The 20,807-nt window shown below is 46.0% G+C and overlaps 1 protein-coding gene across 2 annotated transcripts in view; it reads right to left on the reverse strand.

Moving 5' to 3' along the window:
* The window catches only part of SMG1 (SMG1 nonsense mediated mRNA decay associated PI3K related kinase), a 1,401,298-nt gene that overhangs the window by 38,790 nt on the left and 1,341,701 nt on the right, over positions 1-20,807 (reverse strand). For both annotated transcript variants that reach the window (XM_069210224.1, XM_069210223.1), the window contains one exon: positions 20,368-20,547. In XM_069210224.1, coding sequence (XP_069066325.1) covers positions 20,368-20,547 — 180 coding nt within the window. The remainder of the gene's footprint in view (positions 1-20,367; positions 20,548-20,807) is intronic.

Here is a 20,807-nt window from a genome sequence, read left to right on the forward strand (position 1 = left end):
CTCTGCCACCAAACTTTGAGGAGTAGGATGTCGTATTAGAAAAGTTGGATCACCAGGAGTAGGTCGGTGCCTGAGGGATATAGCCCAGTCAACAGGGCCCCCTGTATCAAGCTTAGTCCAAGCCCCTAACAAAACATCATGTAGGGCTTCACCGTAAGGAAGCACTGGTTCAACACCTGTTTGGCTTTGATAGAAGACATCAATTAGGGCATCTGAGGATAATTCCAATGAAGGAAGAGTCAGATCCATAACGCAAAGCTTTTCAGCATGTCGGCAAAAGAGGAGCTCACCTCTGTAGCAAGTCTGTGCAGGGGGGTGGGGGGGTGGAACTTGGAGGTAGGATAAATAGTCCTAAGGCTGATGAATGCTTGTTTCTGTACTTGTAGTGTATTTTATTGCGATTCAAATCATCAAAAATGTTTAGGCCGGGGTCCCCTGTTTCCAGTAATGATTCAGTTTGTGTCCTCAGACTCCAATAATGTCTCAGTGGGGGGTTCCTGTAATGATTAAGTGGAGGTCCTTAGATGTGAAAAGGTTAGGAACCTCTGGTCGTCTGTATTTTGCACAATCCTCTGGGTTCACTGTAGTCCTTTAAGGTGCTAAAATAGAATCAACACTGATGTTGTAATAGTCAATTCCAAATGTTCTAGTGCAAAATTCTTTTGCAACACATTTTATATGCTGTATTAACCCACCTCCTTCCATTGTCTGATAATCACTTGTTTGATCTTTTTATGCATGGGAAAAGCAACCGATGGAGGCTTAGGGTACTGTGGGAAAAGATTGCTATTGTCCGGAATTAGGGATGAATCAGATCCCAAATTCTACCATATATGTTCTAGCAACATGGCAATTCTTCTCTCATATTTCTGCCTTAAGTAGTAGTAGTACCAGAATCTTTTGTCTCACAACTTTAGGAATGGTCCAGAGGCGATTGCCCATCTGATTTTCCCATCCTTACTCTCTTCCCCCTACTTGCAGCACTACCGTCTAGAGCTTTAGGTAATGCCTAACCAATCATCTGTTGCACTTGTAAAGCAGATAAAATCACAGGACTGCCAGGAGACAGCTCTAGAACTTGAGATTTGCGTCTTAGTCTCACTATTAACATGGCTATCATAAGAAGAAGATTCCAGTGCATGCTATCCATTCTTACCCATAGATCGCCCAATAACTCAGCAAGAAAACTTAGCTGTTTAAATATTAGAATGGTAGCTAATATCCCCAAGTTTATCAACAACCCTGTTAAAATGCAATCTAATGGGGAAAGAGTATCACATCCATTTTGGCCAAAGTCTCATCACCAGCTCTTTAGGTTGTCCAAAAAGCCATTAAAAGTTAGACATATATTCCTTCTGGGACAACATGTTTCTCTTACTTTGGCTTCCATAACTACAGGATTGCCACTGAGGCATTCTCCTGGTTTCAAAAGGGGGTTGGCAGTGCATGCACAGCACACACTGTCCCACCCCGGAAAACACTCACTCCCACCAGCACACCTCTGGAAGGACCTGTGGAGACAGTCATGATTCTGGTGGAATAGGCACAAATGTCCTCCAGAGGATCTGTCTTGGCTAAGGTATGGCAGAAATTGAAACAAAGGATGACCCGATGCAAACTACTGCTCTTGGTCAATGCCTTACCCTTCTTGGCTTCGGTGAAACCCACAAACAGCTGGCCATCCACTATACCATGTCAAATGATGCCAATGTAGTATCACTTTAGCACACAGCAGTTATTCATTCTTCTTTGTTAGATGTGAAGGATGGAAGAAAGTTGCAAAGAAGGTAGACACGGCCACATGAAACACAGAAATCACCTTGGGTACGAAGGCTGTGCAGGAGCAAAAGATCAACTTATTATGGTTAAAAAAAAACTGAGAGGTGGACGGACCGAGAGTCTGAAGTTCTCTGACCCTACACACCAACAAATCTGATTTCCTGATAAAAAGTCAGGCCGGGCAACTGCTCATCGGCTCCAACCATATGCCATTAACAAAGTGAAGAAAAGATTCATATCTTACTGCCATTTGTGAATACTAGACATTTAAGGTTTCCAAAGACTTCTTTTGTCATGCCACAGTGAAATGTGAATCTGGTGTTTTTCTGTTTTTTTTGGATGAGTGCCCCTTCACAATTGTTAGTTAAGACTGAAGACTGACAACTGTTTTTTTAGTTGCTTTCACTTCGGCAAGGGGTGTCACTAATTTGCCAGCACCAATTCTTTGCCTGCTATACACAGGCTTTTTTCTAGACTAGTTGCTCATACAAGCTAAAGTGGTTTTCCTCCCCAACGTTGTGATCCCTTTCCATCTGGGAAAATCCATTATCATCTTCACCTTTTATCTCCAAAATCCAGTGTAAAGCATCCAAGAATGTGATCATGACAGAGGTGCCCTGCAAAAGAGCAGTAGTATCTGGAGTCAAAACCACCCTTCAGGATCGTTTTGATGCACTTGGGCCATCACTCACCAAGTCAGGGAAAAGAGTTAACATTTGGTCTAGCAGGCTGACAACTAACTTTTGACAGTCCCTTTCATGCATGGACATACTGGCTAAAGAGATAAACTATGCACCCCAAGGTGTCCAAGCTACTTTGCTTTCCTGAGGTGTCACAGAATACATTTCTGCTTTGAAGCCACATGAAAACCAGATTTCATGGTGACGGACGGAGTACAGAAAGGGAGGGTCAACCAGAGCATGCCTATGGCCTCTGCTAATCTGGCTCTGGACTGCTGGTTTGGAAAATGGTTTCTCCCATGCAGCGATTATACAATTTAGTACAGTATTACTGACTGCAAGCAAGGGCTCCACAGAACCTGTGAAGGACCTAAGATTTCCATCAGAATGATAGATTTCACGTCTGCAGACAACTAAATTTGAATACCTCTGCCTTCCTAAGAACGTTTGTGAAACATGAAAAATCTTCAGAAGCCAGGGAAGAATGGTAGGAAATGTTCCCATCTGGTGAAATCTCTATGCCACTGGTGTTCTGCCAGTTTGTGTAAATAGTGGCACAAGTATTTTAAGTTGGTAGGAGATTATCTGCTTCCGAGTCATCATCCTCCGTTCAGCCATAATCTTTATCCTTCACGGCTAAGGCCTCTAAATCAAAGCCAAAAATCTTCTATAAAACAAACTATCATTTGGTGCCTGAGGTGAGGATCACATAATGGTTGAGTGTTTACTAATTGATGTGGGTAGCTATTTATAAATGTCAAAGTTCTACTAATGCGTTCCCTAACTGTATCCACTTCACCATGCCCTCCCTTGAGTAGCAGTATGATGGAGATGTTAAACCTGCGCGACAGAGTGCAAATGCCTGAAAAAAATGAGCTGGAATTAAAATTTTGAATGAACACCTGACACCCTATTCACATGCAGGTCCTTCTAATTGCAATTTAAGTCCCCTAAAGGGGCTGGATACGCAAAGTGTAAAACTGTATACCAAGGTCTCGTAAATCAATATTACTATATTGCAGACAACTCATTAGGTGCCTGCCATAAAGTGCACTGTGCTGTGCCAACATATTGCTCATTAAGGTGCAGTGAAATAGCAGATGAAGCACCCCCAGCCTAAAGTGCATTGTGCTGTGCTAACATATTACTCGTTAAAGTGCAGTGCAACATCAAAAATACCCCAACCCTGAGCACCGACTACTCTCCCACCTATTCTCCCACCACGGGTTCAGATCTCGCTTGCATCCACGGAGAGCCAAACCACTTTTTGCCCCTGGGCTCTGATACCTTTCTGTTTCTATCATGGTTCCAAACGTGCCTGACTTGCCCAACTCCATTGTTTGTTATCTAAAATCGCTTCCTGTTCAAGTCCAGTAGTCTTAGCAAATGATGTATTGAACTCTCCCATTTTTCCTTCTATCATAACCATACCACCACCCCCTCTTCCAACAATCAATTAGTAAGCATTAGCGTGGCCTATTTTGCAAGGCAGACTGGAACTGTACCATGACATCCCATAAGGCGGGGCTTTGTATTATTACATTTAATGCTAACGGTTGAAACAATAAACGTAAAGACTGGATAAAAGGTCATTCACCTGATTTGGCCCTTATTCAGGAGATGCATTTTCAAGATAAAAAGGTACCAAAATATACAATTTTAGAGCGATGGCCTGGGCATCAATGCATATTCAGTTCTTTTCTTTCAGGATCCAGTCTGAAGCCTGGGGGAAATTCTAAGGTAAGGAATCTGCAACTAGAAGTCTCTATTAGATGGGCTCTTATTAGTGAGTTGGTTAATAATTGTAGATCGACCGTAGCCATGATTTATGCCCCCATTCCTCTTGATCCTGCTCCCATTCCTGAACTTATTTAGGCATTGTTAACTAATCCTGGATGTGGATGTGCCATTATTGGACGGGATTTAATTTTTTTTATTAAACCTGGCCTTACATTCTACATCTCTCACAGGTAGGCAGAATAGGCCAAAGGTGGCAAAAGCCATATCCGAATGCATGAAAATCTTGAGTTTAACTGATTTGTTGTACGAGAAGCACACAACTAAATGTGAGTATTCTTGTGTCTCGGGGAAATATAACTCAGCAACTAGACTAGATTATTTTCTGTGCTCCCATGAGTGGAATTTAAATAATTACATCAAGTTTTTCAGATCATTCTTTGGTGGAGATGGAGATCCTTGGGATAAAGGTTGCGAGGCCCATTTTGAGGTGGCATTTTGATAAGGTTAACCTTGAGGATGAAGAATGGTGCAAGAAAAGAAACAGTGAGTTAGCTAGCTATTTTGCACTAAACGTGGGCTCCGCAAGAGTAGACTGTTTCTGGGAAGCATTCAAGCAACCTTACGCGGTGAAGTAACCTCACGGAGTATCTGGCATAGAAGGGCACTAGGTGGTCGCCGGGCGGGTTTGGAGACTGCTCTTCGACAAGCAAATCTGGCATATTACCATAATAATAACACAACTAATAAAGCAGCGCTTAAGCAGGCAAGAGCGCATATACAAGATTATTATTATGAGCATGGCTATGTAACAAATGCTGCTTATCTTCAAAAGGTGTACGAGGAGAGCGAGTATGCAGGAAATATTTACCTGACAGACGCATGAGTGCCAGATGCAGAACAAGGTTACCTCCCTATTTGATGATGTAACTAAAAGTAGGCTGACCAAGCCTGTCCAGATTTACGAAAAGTTTCTTAGGCACTACAAAGCGCTTTATGGTGTGCAACAACAGGTCGACATGGATCAACTTAAAAGTTTTCTACCTCAGCTTTCTCTCCCAAAGCTTGGCGTTATCCAAACACAGGCTCTGCTATCCAGAGTTACCCTTGAGGAGATAAGAGGAGGTGGTGAAGTCACTGCCCAGTGGGAAAACGTGTTGCGGAGATGGGCTCCCAGCTGAGTTATCCAAGAAATTCACACCAGCCTTAAATACTGAATAGATAAGACATGCCAGTCTCATATTAGAAGGGGGGAGAGGTCCCGGCTTCATTCCGCAAGGTGGTTGTGGTTAGCTTTCCAAAAAATGCTAAAAATAAAGACGATGTTAACTCTTATAGACCTATTAGTCTGCAAAATGTGGATTATAAAATCATTGCAAAAGTGTTAGTTAATTGGATGGGTAAAATGCTGGGACCGATTATACATCCAGACCAGTGTGGGATCGTTCCTGGGAGACAAGTTTTCTTAATTTTTTTTAAATTTCTTAATTGAGACTGTGGACTCATTTTCAAAAAAACTGATTTCTATCCAGGTTTTTTTTTTTATTAGACACAGAAAATACATTTTACCTTGTGTCTGGGTCAGCCTTTTTGCCATTCTTTGTGAGTTTGGGTTCCGTGAGAGGCTGATTCAAAGCATATCACATTTGTATGTAGGGGCTACAGCTCAGATTGTCATTACTTCTTATAATATAGGGACTTGTGGAACTACTATTGGCACGCGGCAAGGATGCCCTTTGTAGCCTATTCTTTTTGCACTATTTATAGAGCCTTTAGCCATAACAATACGCATTGATGAAACTATCAAACCCCCAATAAGTGGAATGACCCCTATTAAATTGCATGCAGATGATATAGCGCTATTTTTAAAGCCAGAAACTTTAAACCAGGTTTTTAAAATATTCCAAGACTTTCAAGAGCTGGGTGCGTATAACAAAGAGGCTGAAAACAGAAATCTTGTTAAATAATTGTGCACTGGACACTTTATCAATAGAATTCCACCCCTTAAAAGATACTTAAGAATAAACGTCTCAGAAAATGTGGATGGGCTATTTGCACCGAGCTATGTCCCTCTGATCAAAGCACTTTTTCTAGGTGGATTGATTTACCACTTTCAATAATGGCCCGGGTAGCTTTGATTATAACGTCAGTTCCGCCGCTATGAATTTTCTTATTTTCAATGGTTCCATGTGCCCTGCAGATTACGTTTTTTGAGGAATTGGAGGGCATGTTTGCAGCCTTTATATGGGCAAATAAGACACCTAGACTAGCTACTGAGGTGCTCTAGAGAATTCTGAAAGAAGGTGGTCTTGCCTTTCCCAATTTGAAATTATTCTATTTTGCTAATTATAAAATAATAAATAAATAATTATTGGTTCAGTGTTAAAATGCACCGCTACATCTACTTTACTGCAAGGAAGATTTCCCCTATTGAGTTCTCAGCCCACACCACAGAAGGGCCTAAACGAACCGGTGTCAGCACCTTAGGCTTTTTCAACTGTACCTTAGGCTCCGGAGCCATCTGTCACCAAGGCTGCAGAACTGACCACCATCTTTGGAAGTAGGCCAGATGGTTGTAGAGCCATCCTGAAAATATCTAGAATTGCTAGCTGGAAGGCCTTGAATGCAGAGGGTTTAGCTGAAGGTCCAGAGATCACCAACCTCACCTTTTTAAGCACTGGAGTTTGCCAGTTGTCAAAGAAGAGTCAGGAATCTGGGAAATATGTTAAGACTCCAAAGAGATTTGGGATATTATCCTTGAGGATGAAGGAGACTTTTTGTTGGAAGTTCTGAGGAGAATGTGTCTTGGAAGGTGGCTTACCTTTTGGCAAGAGAGACCACTTTTGACTCCCCATGCAGGCTTTAGCCAAAAGAATTCTGGTCTCCCGGACCCCAATAATCATCAGGTGGATGGAGGAACAAGAATTCCAGGCTAGGGAGTCATGTTCCAACCCCAGAAATCACATATTAAAGTCGTATGGATCCAAAGGGGACATTTCTTGCTGCATCTGTGACAAGACTTAAAACCTGAATTTTTGGAAGAGGCATCTTAACTGGTTGCTTGTTAAAATGCTGAGGAATTCCGTGGTGAGACCAAGAGAGCTCTAGACTGATATGCCACTGAGTGAACGAAGAACAAGATATAGACTCTACCAGATAATGTATTACTGAAGGTAAGTAACTTGTTTATCTGATAGACACTTCTAGCTGCAGATTCCTTACCTTTGAATAAATACCCAAACCATATCAGCCTTGTGCATGCCAATGCAGTGGTTGCATCGTTACCCCCTGGTGGAATGGGCTCTCAGGAGGCTGCTTTTTGGCCAATATGTAGCAGATTGTTTATAAAGAGAACGACTCAGCATGAAATGGTTCGTTTATGTACTGCCCAACCATTCTTTGCTCACACATATCCTACAAAGAGTTAGTCATCCACCTGCAACTATTTTGTGTGATCATGGTAGAACAACAATGCTCTTTTTGGATCCAGCCAGTGGAGTCACTCCTCTTCTTTAGAGGGATGCATGAGAGCAAAGAAGGTGGTCTGTCCCAAATGAAATGGGATCACCACATTTGAGAGAAAAGAGGCACGGGTACAGACAACAACTCTCAAGAAAACCCTATTGTATATGGAGGCTTGGATGACCAGGCCTGCATCTCACTCATCCTCCGGCAGATGTTATGACCACGAAAAAGGCTATTTTTATGGTGAGCAGCCTGAGGGGACAGCTATGAAGTGGCTCAAATGGAGTACACATCAGAAAAGTAAGAAACAAGTTCAGGTGCCACTGAGGCATAATGAAGGGCAAAAGGGGAAACATATGTAGAAGCCCTTTGAGAAACCTATTTACAATGGGGGACTTAAAGAGGATTGGTCAGGCAGAAAAGCGGATACAGCACACAGATAACCCTTAAGAGTGCCCAGTGCAGAGCCCTGCTGGGCCAGGGACAGAATGAAATGAAGTACATCAGAGAGAGAAGCAAAAAGAGTTGAGGACCTCCACTGCCCTATGCACCTTCATTGCATCAGAAGCTTCCTCCTCCGTAGTCACAGTTGGGGGAGAGAGTAAGCCAGTATATGGAGAGGCGCCCAGTCCACTGGCTTCTCCTAGTTCCTCATATTAGTCCATGGGTCTCGCTAACTGGTGTTCTAAAGAGTCCAGTGACCCCTCCCAATCTTCTGCCTTGCCTGGCTGTTGAAAATAATGCTCAGGCAACGATATGGCACCTAAGGGTGCCGATGGTGCCAGAATCGCGTTTAAGTAACGCCGTTAAGGCTGTGGATTGTCTGCATCAGAATGGAGCTGGCACTGCCAGTGGGTGCTGGAAGCATCGGCGTCATGAGGGGTGCCAGAGAAGGTTGTGTGGGTATGACCTGCGCCAGTCCAGATCAATGAGACCTCATCAGAGCTGAAGCCTCCGGTGTGGGAACTGATGGGGCCTCCTCTGACCCCGCAGGTCCCAAAGGCGCTCCAGAGGAGTTGGCACGCACAAAGATATGTGGCGCAAGGCCTCATTAAAGTCTTACTTGAGCGGACAGTGCTCCAGCTCCTGAAAATGGAGGGAGGCACAGAGTCGAACAGGCATCGATTCTGCTGAACTGTGCCTGCAACGCCGATCTTCCAAACTCATTGGTCGGCCGACGGACGAGATGAAGTCGAAGTCTGCTTAGACAACAACTTCTTTTTGTGCTTCTTTCCTAAATATCCTGAGGACCTTGAGTGGGGAAAAAGAGGATTTAAGGCTCCTGGAGTGGTCCAGAGACCTTCTCCTCGACCAGGACTGTGAACTCCAAGGTGTCACGCTGGATGGCATCGAATGCAGGGCTGCAAGCAGCTTTAGGGACCACTCCCTCAAAACCTTAAGTACCAAGGCCTGGCAGTCCAAGCAAAACTTTTGAGTCGTGGTCGTGCTAGAGACACTATGAGCAGACATGGTGAGGGTCCGTAACCAACATGGCGCAGTGACAGCCGCCACAAGGCTTGAATCCTACCTTCCTAGATGTCATCCTCAACAAACAAACAAAAATAATTGTCAAAATTTTGACAAAAGCCCATTAAAAAACAATAGCCAGGTTAGCTCTCTCTGGATCTCAGGTAACTGGTTTGGAAAGAGAAGAACTAACGTCTGTGTGCCTGGGTGGTGCTTAAATAGGTGTCCACGACTTCATAGCTGGCGCTGATGACAACGCCACATGGAACGTAGCCACCCAAAGGCGCATGCAGTGGTATTGCTCAAGCAAAAGTTTCCAGTCCGATGCCTTGGTCCATTATTCACCAGGTACATTAATCCCCAGAGTTATCATGACACTTATATTGTTGCCTGAAAACTGTTGAATATAAAAGGAACTCTGCAGTGCTTTTAAAAATGTTGCGCTGGTACAAACCCCCCACTCCCCCCGCAGCCTCCCGGGGAAATGCCTGATGCGCCCAGTCAAGCCATGCATCTTTCATTAACCATTGCTCTAACTCACCAGTTACGTTGAAGATCCCTTTGGATCTTCTGTGAGGCCCCTTCCTTATGCCTAGCCTCAGTTTGGTGCACCTGAGTTTCAAGTTCCTGTTTGCAAAGCTTGACTGTGTAGGATAGGAGTTCGCCCCTAAAAAAAAAATACGCCTTTGCTGCATCCCAAAAGGCTGAAGTAGAGACATCTGTCATTTTCATTGAAATAGCGTTCGATTGTACCTTTTATGCGATTGTGAAAGGCAATCTCATTCATGATCAATGGCTTCAGAAACGAAGGTTGTGGAGTGACAGGACTCATGGCCACCCATAAGGGCACATGGTCAGCCAGGACCTTAATTGTTGGAACAGAACGTGCAAAGACATTTACAGGGATGATGATGTCGCAAAACATCTACCAGCGAAAGGTCGAGGAGGCCTTGGGCGAGGGCCCAGTGTGAAAGGGGTTCTCCCTGCTGTGGCATGTGTGCTATCGTACGTAGGATCAAGGGAGACATTTAGATCTCCTCCCAGCAGTATGTCCCCCAGGCAAAGGAGGAGATTTTCAGAAAAAGTTCACCATAAAAAGCCTCCCTCTCACTGTTGAGCCCAAAGATTGAGAAAATGGTCATACGGTCTTTTCTAGGTTACCGCTTATGCTCACCATACAACCCTCCCTGTCCCACTGAACGTTGTTGAGAGTGAAAAAGAGGACCCTCTGAAGGAGTATCACAACCCCTCTGAATTTGTTGGCGTATGAAGAGTGGTGTTGAGTAGGGTACCAATAGGAGAGTATGCAACTAGTGTCCTCCCCTGAGCAAGTGGGTTTCCTGAATAAGGGCAACGTCCACTTCATGGCGACACAGCCAATTTGTTAGAGCCCTACATTTAATTGGTGAGTTGAGGCTCTGTGCATTCAGAGTAATGAAGTGTATGGACAACATGACCAGGTGCGTGGTGAGATCCCCCTCTCCAGAAAGGGTGTGATGTGTCCCTGCCCCCCTCACCCACAAACCCCATCCTCCTATGGCACCACTTAAGTGTGTCAAGAAATGAAAGAAAAACAATAGGAACAAAAAAAACCAAATATGGGTTGAACAACCCTGTGAAACAGGAGGCCCGGCAAGCCACCTACAACAAAAAAGGTAGGGGAGCTAGCTCTAGTGGAAGCCCCCACCCCTTGTCATTATTTTATGCACTGTCCCATAGTAGTAGTAGTATAGATCAAAGGGCAGTGTGAAAATACAAAGTCACTATTTTTGGCATGGTTACTCCCACTTTTTGCCTGTTGTCAGTGTGCTTAGACTGTTTTCACTAGGATCCTGCTAACCAGGACCCTATATTTGTGCTCTCTCCTCCAAATGTGGTTGGCTTTGTACACTTTACACCCCACAATTGCCATACTGGGTACCCCTGTAAGTCCCTAGTATATGGTACTTAGGTACCCAGGGTATTGGTACACCAGGGGTCCCCCATGAGCTGCAGCATGTATTAAGCCACCCATGGGAGCCATGCAAACTGTGTCTGCAGGACTGCTATTTGCAGCCTGTGTGAAAGGGTTCATGTACTCTTTCACTGCTGGTCAATACACCAGGTCACTGTAAGTCACCGCTAAGGTAGGCCCTTGCAGCCCTATAGGAAGGGTGCAGAGCTTTGTGTGTGTGGGCACCCCTGCATGAGCAGAGGTGCCCCTACGAACTCCAGTTCCAATTCCCTGGTCTTAGTAAGTGCAGGTCACTACCTATTGTCCAGCTACATGATGGTAACACCGAACTTGGGCATGTTCAGGATAAAACATGTCAGAATTATACCCCAATACTGATGCCAGTACTGGTGGCATGATTCCATGCACTCTGGAGGCTCTTTAGAGGACCCCCCAATATTGCTCCTACTAGTCTTCCAGGGTCTGCAAGCTGCCCATGCTGCTGCAGCCTCTCAGACAGGATTCTGCCCTCTTGCTGCTTGACCAGCTCAAGCTCCTCTCCCTTGGAAATAGGTGTTACAAGCCTGGGGAGAGGTAGGCTTCCCCATGCCACCGGCTTGCTTTGAAAGGCACATTTGGTGGCCTTCTTGCATAATCCAGTTTTCACCAGTCCAGGGTCCCCCCCGGTCCCTACTCTGGCTCGAAACTGCACAAAGGAAAGGGGGTGCCCACTCCCCTGTCCATCACCACCCCAGGGGTGGTGCCCAGAGCTCCTCCAGGTGGCCATTTCCTTCTGCCATCTTGAAATCAAGATGGGCAGAGGCCCTGTGAAGTATTTGACTGGTCAGATTAGGCACATGACATCAGTGACTCCCTCTGATGGGGTGCAAAGTGACCTTGCAAAGTGACCAAGCCCCTGTTTGGACTATTTAGGGAGTCCCTTACGGTGAGTCATGAGGTTCGGCATGCAAGATTCTACCAGGACTCCTCTGCAACAACCTCTTTTGCTCCTGGCTCCAGATATGTTGTGCACATGCACAGGCAATAAATGAGGCACACACTCAATGACTAACTCCAGGCCAATTCTAGCAAGAATATATTTTGTTACTTTATTACTAAAAACAGAAGAACTTTGTTGCAGGTAAGTACAACTGTAAGTAGGTATCAAGCATGTGTCACAAATGTACTTCGTTTGGATTTAGCAGTTATAGTTTAAAGGAACAATTTTCTATTTCAGAAGTTCTATAGGAGTCCATAGAGTCCTGGGGGGGGGGGGATTTAGGATGTACACTGGTCAAAGTTTAGGCCGACCCCAAAGTGGCACCACCAGCATATGGGGCCGGCTCTGTACAGAGGTAAAAGCTGGCATTCGGTTTGAAATGGAATCATATGAGGACTGGTGGTGCTTAGAAAAAATCTGCTTGCAGGTAAGTACCAATGCCAATGTCTTTTGGAGAGCATACCTGTGGTTTTAGGTGAGCACCTTTGGGGGGCACAGTTTAGCATCAAACACACCCTACCCTCAGCGGTACAGGGGCGAATGGGTGAAGGGTGTAAACACAGCATTGGGCTCCCAATGCTTTTACCCAATTGGTCCCGGTCCTCCACATCAAGATGGAGGAATCTACAGGGAAGAGGGTCACTTCAGCCTTGGACACCTTAGGGGTGGTCCTAGCTGGAGTGGTCACTTCTCCCCATTATTCCTAATTTTCCTGCTGGACTTGCTTCGAAGACTGCGGCTTTGTCTGGGGGCGGGCATTACCACTAGCTGGAGTGCTCTGTGGCACTGCAACAGGAGGCCTGAGCCTTCGAGGCTCACTGCTACGTGTTGCAGTTCCTGCAGCGGGGAAGTGTGAAGCACCTCCACCCAGAGCAGGCCTTGTTTCTTACTCCAGACAGCACAAAGGCTCTCCCCCATGGAGTCAGAAACCTGTCTTTTAGTGGCAGGCTGGCACAGACTGGTCAGCCTTACACTAAAGGGTTGGTTAAAATACAGGGGACATCTCTTTGATGTTTTGTGGGTCCATTGTACAATAAATCCAACACTGGCATACATGTGGGTTTACTGAGCTGAGAAGTTTGATACCAAGCTTCCCAGTCTTCAGTGAAGCCATCATGGAGCTGTGGAGTTCGTAATGAAATATTCCCAGCCCATGCACTTAATATGGCCACATTGCACTTACAATATCTAAGAATGGACTTAGACTCTGTAGGGGCATATTGCTCAAGCAGCTATGCCCTCATCTGTGGTATAGTGCTCCCTGCCTTAGGGCTGTAAGGCCTGCTAGAGGGGTGACTTAACTATGCCACAGGCAGTGGCTGGTGGGCATGGCACCCTGAGAGGGATGCCATGTCCACCATACCTTTTTCTCCCCACCAACACACACCATCTGCAATGGAAGTGTGCATGTGCTTGTTGAGGGGGTCTCCTAGGGTGGCACAATACATGCTGCAACCCTTAGGGACACTCCCTGGTCACAGAGCCCTTGGTACCACTGGTACCTTTTACAAGGGACTTAGCTGTGTGTCAGAGGTGTGCCAATTGTGGGAACAATGGTACAGTTTTAGGGAAAGAACACGTGTGCTGGGGCTCACATCAGCATCAATATCAGGCAAAAAGTGGGTGGTAACCATGCCAAAAGAGGCACTTTCCAACAGGCAGGCATAGGTTTGCTTCTGAGACAGCATCAGGGTTTCGAGGAGGAAGCATGATTCCTGCCTCTCTTCCTCCCACTGGACCCCATATGTGTCTGCCAATCCCTTGATTAGTCCACAGTACATGGACAGGTCATCTAGGAGCAGGGCCTTGAAGGGTAGCTGTTGAGTGCTTCCTCGGGGGATTTGGCGCTGAGGTCCTGCTACTCATTGTCGAACCGGGCCCTGCTTCTCTGTCCCGCTGGATTCCTCTTCATCGAAGAGGTCCTCCCGTTCCTCCTCATGTGGTTGCGGTGTTGACAAGTCCTCAATATCGGCCAAATATTCTCCCAGATTGCTCGGCTCCAAGGGATTTGCTGGGATATGAAAGATCATGAGAGGGTGATTGAACAACTCCTTCTGCTTGAGGAGCGCTGCCATTTCAGCCTCAACTCAATGTCTTTTCTTTCTGACCTCAAGCCACTCTGTCTCAGGCCTGGTTCTTCCTCTATGTTACCGGGTCGGTCTTGCGAGACTGGTGTGGTCTGTTTTGTGTCCCTCCTCCATTGGTTGGGATTGGTTGGGTATCTTATTCTAAGATAAGGAACCTGCGTCTAGTTGTCTCTATCAGATGAACAAGTTACTTACCTTCAGTAACACCCTATCTTGTAGAGACACAGACTAGTCGCAGACTCCTTATCGACCCACCCATCCTCCCTGCTTGCGAACTGTGTACCCTTCAGTCTCGACTACAGTGGTTTTGGGTGCTTTGTTGTTCTGTCTCATGACATTTCTTTCTCTTCTGGTTGGCATATACACTATTGTACTGTTTTTCTATTCCATTGACAGTTTTTCTGTGGCTGAGCGTTGGTCTGCGGCTTCAAATCACTGAAGAAACTGACGTCAGCGCGTTGGAGGAGGGAATATATGGACTCCGCTGACGTCATGTCTGGGGACGACGTCGCTGAGGAGTCGCTCAACGCCATCTACGACGTGCAGAGGTACTGATGAAGAAAAGTTTCCGGACACAGTGACACCTGGGACAGAATTCTGATAATGAATCTGCAGCTAGTTGTCTCTATCAGATTTCGGTTGTCGATTGTTTCGACGTAATCGCTGAAGAGGCCTTTGGAGCTTTCATTACGTTCCTGTTTTTGGCAATGCTAGGCACATTCTTCTCTTTCAACGTTGCTCTCTTTGGCATTCAACTCTCCTCCAGTGCAAGTCCAGCTGCTTCAAAGTGATTCTCGTGGTTTCTTGGCGAAGGCCATGGCGTGATGTGCGAGTCGCTGCTTCAGTCTGGCCTTGAGAGTCTTCGGCATGCATAAGATGCAGGCCTCGCATTCTTCGTGGTTTGGATTCATTGGAAGACACAAGATACAGACCTTGAGTGGATCCCTCTGTGCGAACTTGTGGTGGTAGTTTGGACAGAATTTAAAAAGGGGGTGTTCTCCATATCCCTTACCTGTCCCTCTCCTCTGCATTCTCAGGCTACAGCAACAGGGTCACTCTGCTAGAAGGAAGCTTTAATCTCCTCTCCTTTCCAGACTGTAGTGTTCTTTGTAGACTCCAGTTATTTTTGGTGCCCATTTCCTATCTCTTCTCTGCAGAACCTTCAAATATCTCCCAAGCTCCTCTGATGTGCTTCAAGACCCAACAACAGAAAAATTAATCTGAAAATGGTGGCAGTGCACAAACTTCTGTGCGCTGTCTGAAGTCACATAAGGGATGAAGTTACCACAAAAGAGTAGTCAACACCCACACACAACCAAACCTACAAACAATCACACAGGGAAAAAAAGAAAAAAACAGGAGAAAGACAGAAAGAGAAAATAGGATTCCAGACCCAGCCACTAGATGGCAGTCAAGATGCACAGCATGTGAATCCAGAAAAGGATTCATGCTGCAAAAACAATAACTATTGAATAATGTGTCATTCTGAATAAGCTGGAAGTCAGTCTAGCGAAAATTAAACTTTTACTGACTTACTTTTCTTAAGTGGGTCAAATTAATGAGACTTGAGAAACTTTCGACAGTATGAGCCCTATCCCACCAAACCCTCTGGGGATGGGTGAACTGAAAGGAATGGAGGGACACCGGAGCAGTTTTGTACCTTCATGCCTCCAACCTATTGACTGCCAGAGCAGCAGTACGTTTTTCCCTGGAGACCATCACTTGATCCAAAAGGGCCTCTTTAAAAGCCAACAGTGATTCAGAACCCTGCACGCAACGTGTAGGAAAGTACCCTCTTTTTGGCATGGTTGCACCCATCTTTTGCCTGCTGTCAGTGTGTTTTGACTTTTCACTGAGATCCTGCTAACCAGGACCTCAGTGATTGTGCTCTCTCCCTCTAAATTTGGTTGCTTAGGTCTTTGCACACCCCACAATTGGCATACTGGTGCCCCCATATAAATCCCTAGTATATAGTACTCCGGTACCCAGGACATTGGGGCACCAGGGGTTTCCTAGGGGCTGTAGCATGTATTGTGACACCCATGAGAGCCCATGCACAATGTGTCTGCAGGCCTGCCGTTGCAGCCGGCGTGAAAAGGTGCGTACACTCTTTCACTGCAGGTCACTGCACCAGGTAACTGTAAGTCACCCCTATGGTAGGCTCTCCTAGCCCAGAGGGCAGGGTGCAGGTACATGTGCGAGGGCACCCCTGCATGAGCAGAGGTGCCCCTACGAACTCCAGTTCCATTGCACTGGACTTGGTAAGTGCAGGGAAGCCATTTTAACTGTGTACTGGACACAGGTCACTCACTACCTGTCTCAAGCTGCATAATGGTAACTCTGAACCTGGGCATGTTTGGTATCAAACATGTCGGAATCATACCCGAATACTGTTGCCAGTATTGGTTGTATGATTTAATGCATTCTGGGGGCTCCTAAGAGGACCTCCAGCATTTGTCCGATCAGTCTTATGGGGTTTTCCAGGCTGGCCGCGCTGCTGCCACCCCTCAGGCAGGTTCCTGCCCTCCTGCTGCTTGACTAAGCTTAGGCAGAACAAAGGATTTCACTTGGGCGAGGGAGGTAACACTCTCTCCCTTGCAAATGGGTGTTACATGGCTTGGGAGAGGTGCATCCCCAAGCCACCAGAATGCTTTGAAGGGCACATTTGGTGCCCTCCTAGCTCAAACTGGTTTGCACCAGCCCAGGGACCCCAGTCCCTGCTTTGGCACGAAACTGAACCCAAGGAAAGGGGAGTGACCACTCACCTGTCCATCACCACCGTAGGGGTGGTGCCTAGAGCTCCACCAGATGGCCACTTGATTCTGTCATCTTGAATCCAAGGTGGGCAAAGGCCCCTGGGAGCATCTGAATGGCCAGGGCAGGTGGGTGACATCACAGCCCCCTCCTGATAGGGGGTCATCCTCCTAGGGATATTTAGGGTCTCCCTCTTGGGTGGGTCCTCAGATTCGACAAGCAAGATTCCAGAAGGACTCATCTGCATCATTTTCTTCATCTTCTGGCCACTGGAAGTGCAACTGTTCTCTCCAGGAACTGACAATCTGCAACTTCAGTGACAACTCTGCTCTGCAACATTGTTTCTCCGGCTCCTTCCAGCGACTGCAACATTTCCCCGGCTGTGCATCCTCCGAGGGTGGCGATTCTTCAGCCTGCACAAGAAATAAGAAGGAATCTCCTTTGGAGTGAAGGAGTCACTCCCTTGCATCTGCAGGCACCAACTGCAACGATGACCGGCTGGTTGGATCTTCTCTCCTTCGGAGCTGCGTGGATCCTGCATCAAAGGTGGTGGTCTGGAGTGGTCCACTTGGTCCTGTCTACCAGCTTTCCAACTTGGGAGATGGTAAACCCTTGACTCTCCTTGCAGGGCAGTACCGGTGTGTGGGCACAGTGACTCTTGCAGCTACCAAGGGTTGTTTGTTCCTCCTCCAAGAGATCTTCAGGCTCCATGCAGCCCTGGCCCCCAGCACTCTTTCCTGCAAAGCACAGTTCTGCCTACTGCTCAACCTAAGTGGGACTCCTCTTCAGGTGTGTGAGTGGGCCGCATTGCGACTCCTGTGCCCGTTGCCTGTGGGGGCTGCCTCCTCTGCTTGTGATTCTCCCAGCTGCTGAGAGTCACCTCGGACTCCCCTCCTCGGGTAAAGTCCCCTGGACATTGCCGGTCCTCTTCAGCCTTGCAAACCTTCTTCTCCGTCTCTTGCATTTGCCAAGGCTTGTTGGTGGTTCTCCAACACCCCTAACAAACTGCATCTCGACTGCCGACGTGGCGTACGTGGACATCACTTGCCTCACTTCTGGGACTTCTCTTGATTTCCTGTGCTTCTTCGTCCAGGGTCGACCTGATCCTGCATCCACAAAAAGGTGGGTAGTGGCTCCTGTTACAACCAGACACTCCAATCACGAACTGGACTTGGTCCCCTTCCTTTGCAGGTAATCTTCTGTCAGGGTCTACCTTTGGGTTCTTCCAGTCTTGGTTGGGTCTTGCATAATCCTTTTCCAAAGTCCTCCTGTTGGTTTTTGGGGAAAACTAAGTACTTACCTCTGCTCTCCTGGTCACTAGGGGTCACTCTGGTACTCACCTCTTGGGGTCCTAGTTGGTCCAGCTCCCTTCTACCAATTCCACTTCCTTGGGTGGGGGACGGCCTTTCACATTCCAATTTTTTAGTAAATGGTTTGCCCCCCGCCCTCACTATTTGATATTGCTTTTACCAATGCTTATTGCTTTCTATGCTATTTACTGATTGCTAATGTGTATATAATAGTGTGTTTACTTACCTCCAGTTGGGGGACTGCCTATTCAGTATTCTGGAATCTGTGTGGTGCTTTCATGTGTCTAAGTGCTGTGTGACTATAGTGATATTGCATAAGCTTTGCATGTCTCCTAGATTGGATGCTCATCCACAGCTACCTCTAGAGAGCCCTGGCTTCCTAGACACTGCCTACACCTCACTAATAGAGGATACCTGGACCTGGTATAAGGTGATAACATTATAGATGCTTACTACACACCAGGCCAGCTTCCTTCACAAGGTTTCAACACTTTGGTCAGAGTGTTAGCCTCACTTTCCACCATGGACAACAGGAGTTCCAAAATGTATGCTGCTCCATATATGAAGAGCTGAACTGGGTTATCTCAGGCGGCTGGAGATCACCAAAGGAAATTCCATCTCACTGTCTCACTTGCAGTGCTCAAAGACAGACAGCAGCAACAGCATGGGAAGCAGTAAGTTAAATGCCTCACTGCTGTCATTTGTGGTGGTCAAGCATCATGTCACTGGGATCAGAATCTGAACCAAGATCTTGTACAGTGTGCACCAATACTGTTCCTGTAATGCTTTTTCCTTTTCTGTTCTAAACTGCTGCTCCTCCATTAAGCACTGAGCCTCCTTCCTGAACCGCCGTAAAACTTCCTTTGACTATGGCTAATCTCCAGAAGGGGCCAAAGGGAGTGATATGGAAGGCATCGGCGCCTGCACTCAGTGGTTTTCTCCTACATAAATAACGAGTTGCGGTCTTCCCGAATACAAAGTACTGACATACGGAACAGAGGAAACACAAAACTGTAGCATTGCTATAGCGACAGTAGTAGAGTATCCTACAAAAGATTCACATGGACTTTAAAACAAAAAAAGTACAGATCTGGTACTAAAGTCCGTTGCAGAAGTGAGTTCATTCTGATGTTGTTGTTGCTCTATTGCTCCTAGGAGAATCTGCTTACTCTTACTTTTCTCTCACTCCCTATCTGGTTGAAAAGAAAATGAATGGTAAGAGGGCTCATGCAGAGGATTTACATGGCCCGTCAGAAACCTTTAGTATCAGCAGAGGTGCAGACGCAGAGGTCTCTCAGTTGAGATGGAATTTTGGGAGGAGATAATGATTAAGGGCACCTCTACTAATGTCGCCGCACAGTGCAAGAGGACATGATGGTGCCAACAGCACCAGCTGAAGTGGAGGATATTCTGACCATGCTGCCATTGGTGTCTGGTTGCCCATCACTGACAATGATATTTACAGGTTGCTGGAAAAGTCGCATATTGATGAACAGAATCATATGAACCATGACAGTTTTGCACAGCTTAAAAATTGAGGGGTAAAACTGATGTCATCAAGACTCTTTCACAGGACCCAAGGTTTTCAGTAGTAAAGTGGCAAAACGTTAGGAAGAGTGAACAATATCAAATATAAATGCTAAAGATTGTGGATGGCCTCTGGCTGACTAAAAATGCATCAAACGAATGTCACATCTGGTATTAGGAAAGTGGTTCTGATAAGAAGATTACGTTGCTGGATTTAACTCAGTGCTCCCTGCTGGCTGTGCCAAGCTTCTCATTTACCAGACTGCGCCTCCAGATATTTTAATTGATAGAAATGTGTGGGCAGAAGATATCAATTACAAGAACACTGCACTAAATCACAGTCCACTGGTCAATGTAATGAAAATATTAATCATTAAATCATTCAGGGGTGTTCAGTGCAGCTCATGATCCATGCCACCCAGTATCCCAAGCAAATGAAAGACTAAATCACTTTAAGATCAACAAAAACTATAATTGAACACATTGGTTGTTGTAGACTGTTTAAATATCAATACAAAACTATCCACTACACAATTTTCAAAAAATATCTCATTTGGTATATTTTCCAAAGATAATTGTCACGAAATGTGTTCTCTATGAACCACAAAGACCTCCTGTAGTGTTTTACCTTTGCCTGTTTTGGGATCACGGACTGCCTTCTTCGGACTACTGGCAACATTCTTACCAGTGCCTGGCACTGTGCTTGGTGGAGTGTCCGCTGATGTAGCAAGATTTTTTTGAATCGTCTTCTTTGCATTCTGTGACATGGCCTCTGGCTGAGTTTTCTGAAGAGTGTTGCAACGCACTGCTGTACAAAGTAAAACATAAATTTGGCAAGCAAAACTAACAGGTGAACGCACTTCACTAAGACCAAACAATTAATTGTAGACTGAGAAGCTTGCTTTCGCAATCCTTTTGCTTAACCTCTCACACATCAGTAAACTGCACAGCCTGTTGATTCCACGTAAACGTTTTCAAGTACTTGTGTAACTGAAATGCAAATGAAAGGTGGACTCATGCATCAATACCTTTGCACTGCAGGAAGAATAATCAACTAACATGCTGAAG

This window comes from Pleurodeles waltl, chromosome 10 (assembly GCF_031143425.1).
Source record: "Pleurodeles waltl isolate 20211129_DDA chromosome 10, aPleWal1.hap1.20221129, whole genome shotgun sequence".
In the NCBI taxonomy this organism is placed as follows: Eukaryota; Metazoa; Chordata; class Amphibia; order Caudata; family Salamandridae; genus Pleurodeles; species Pleurodeles waltl.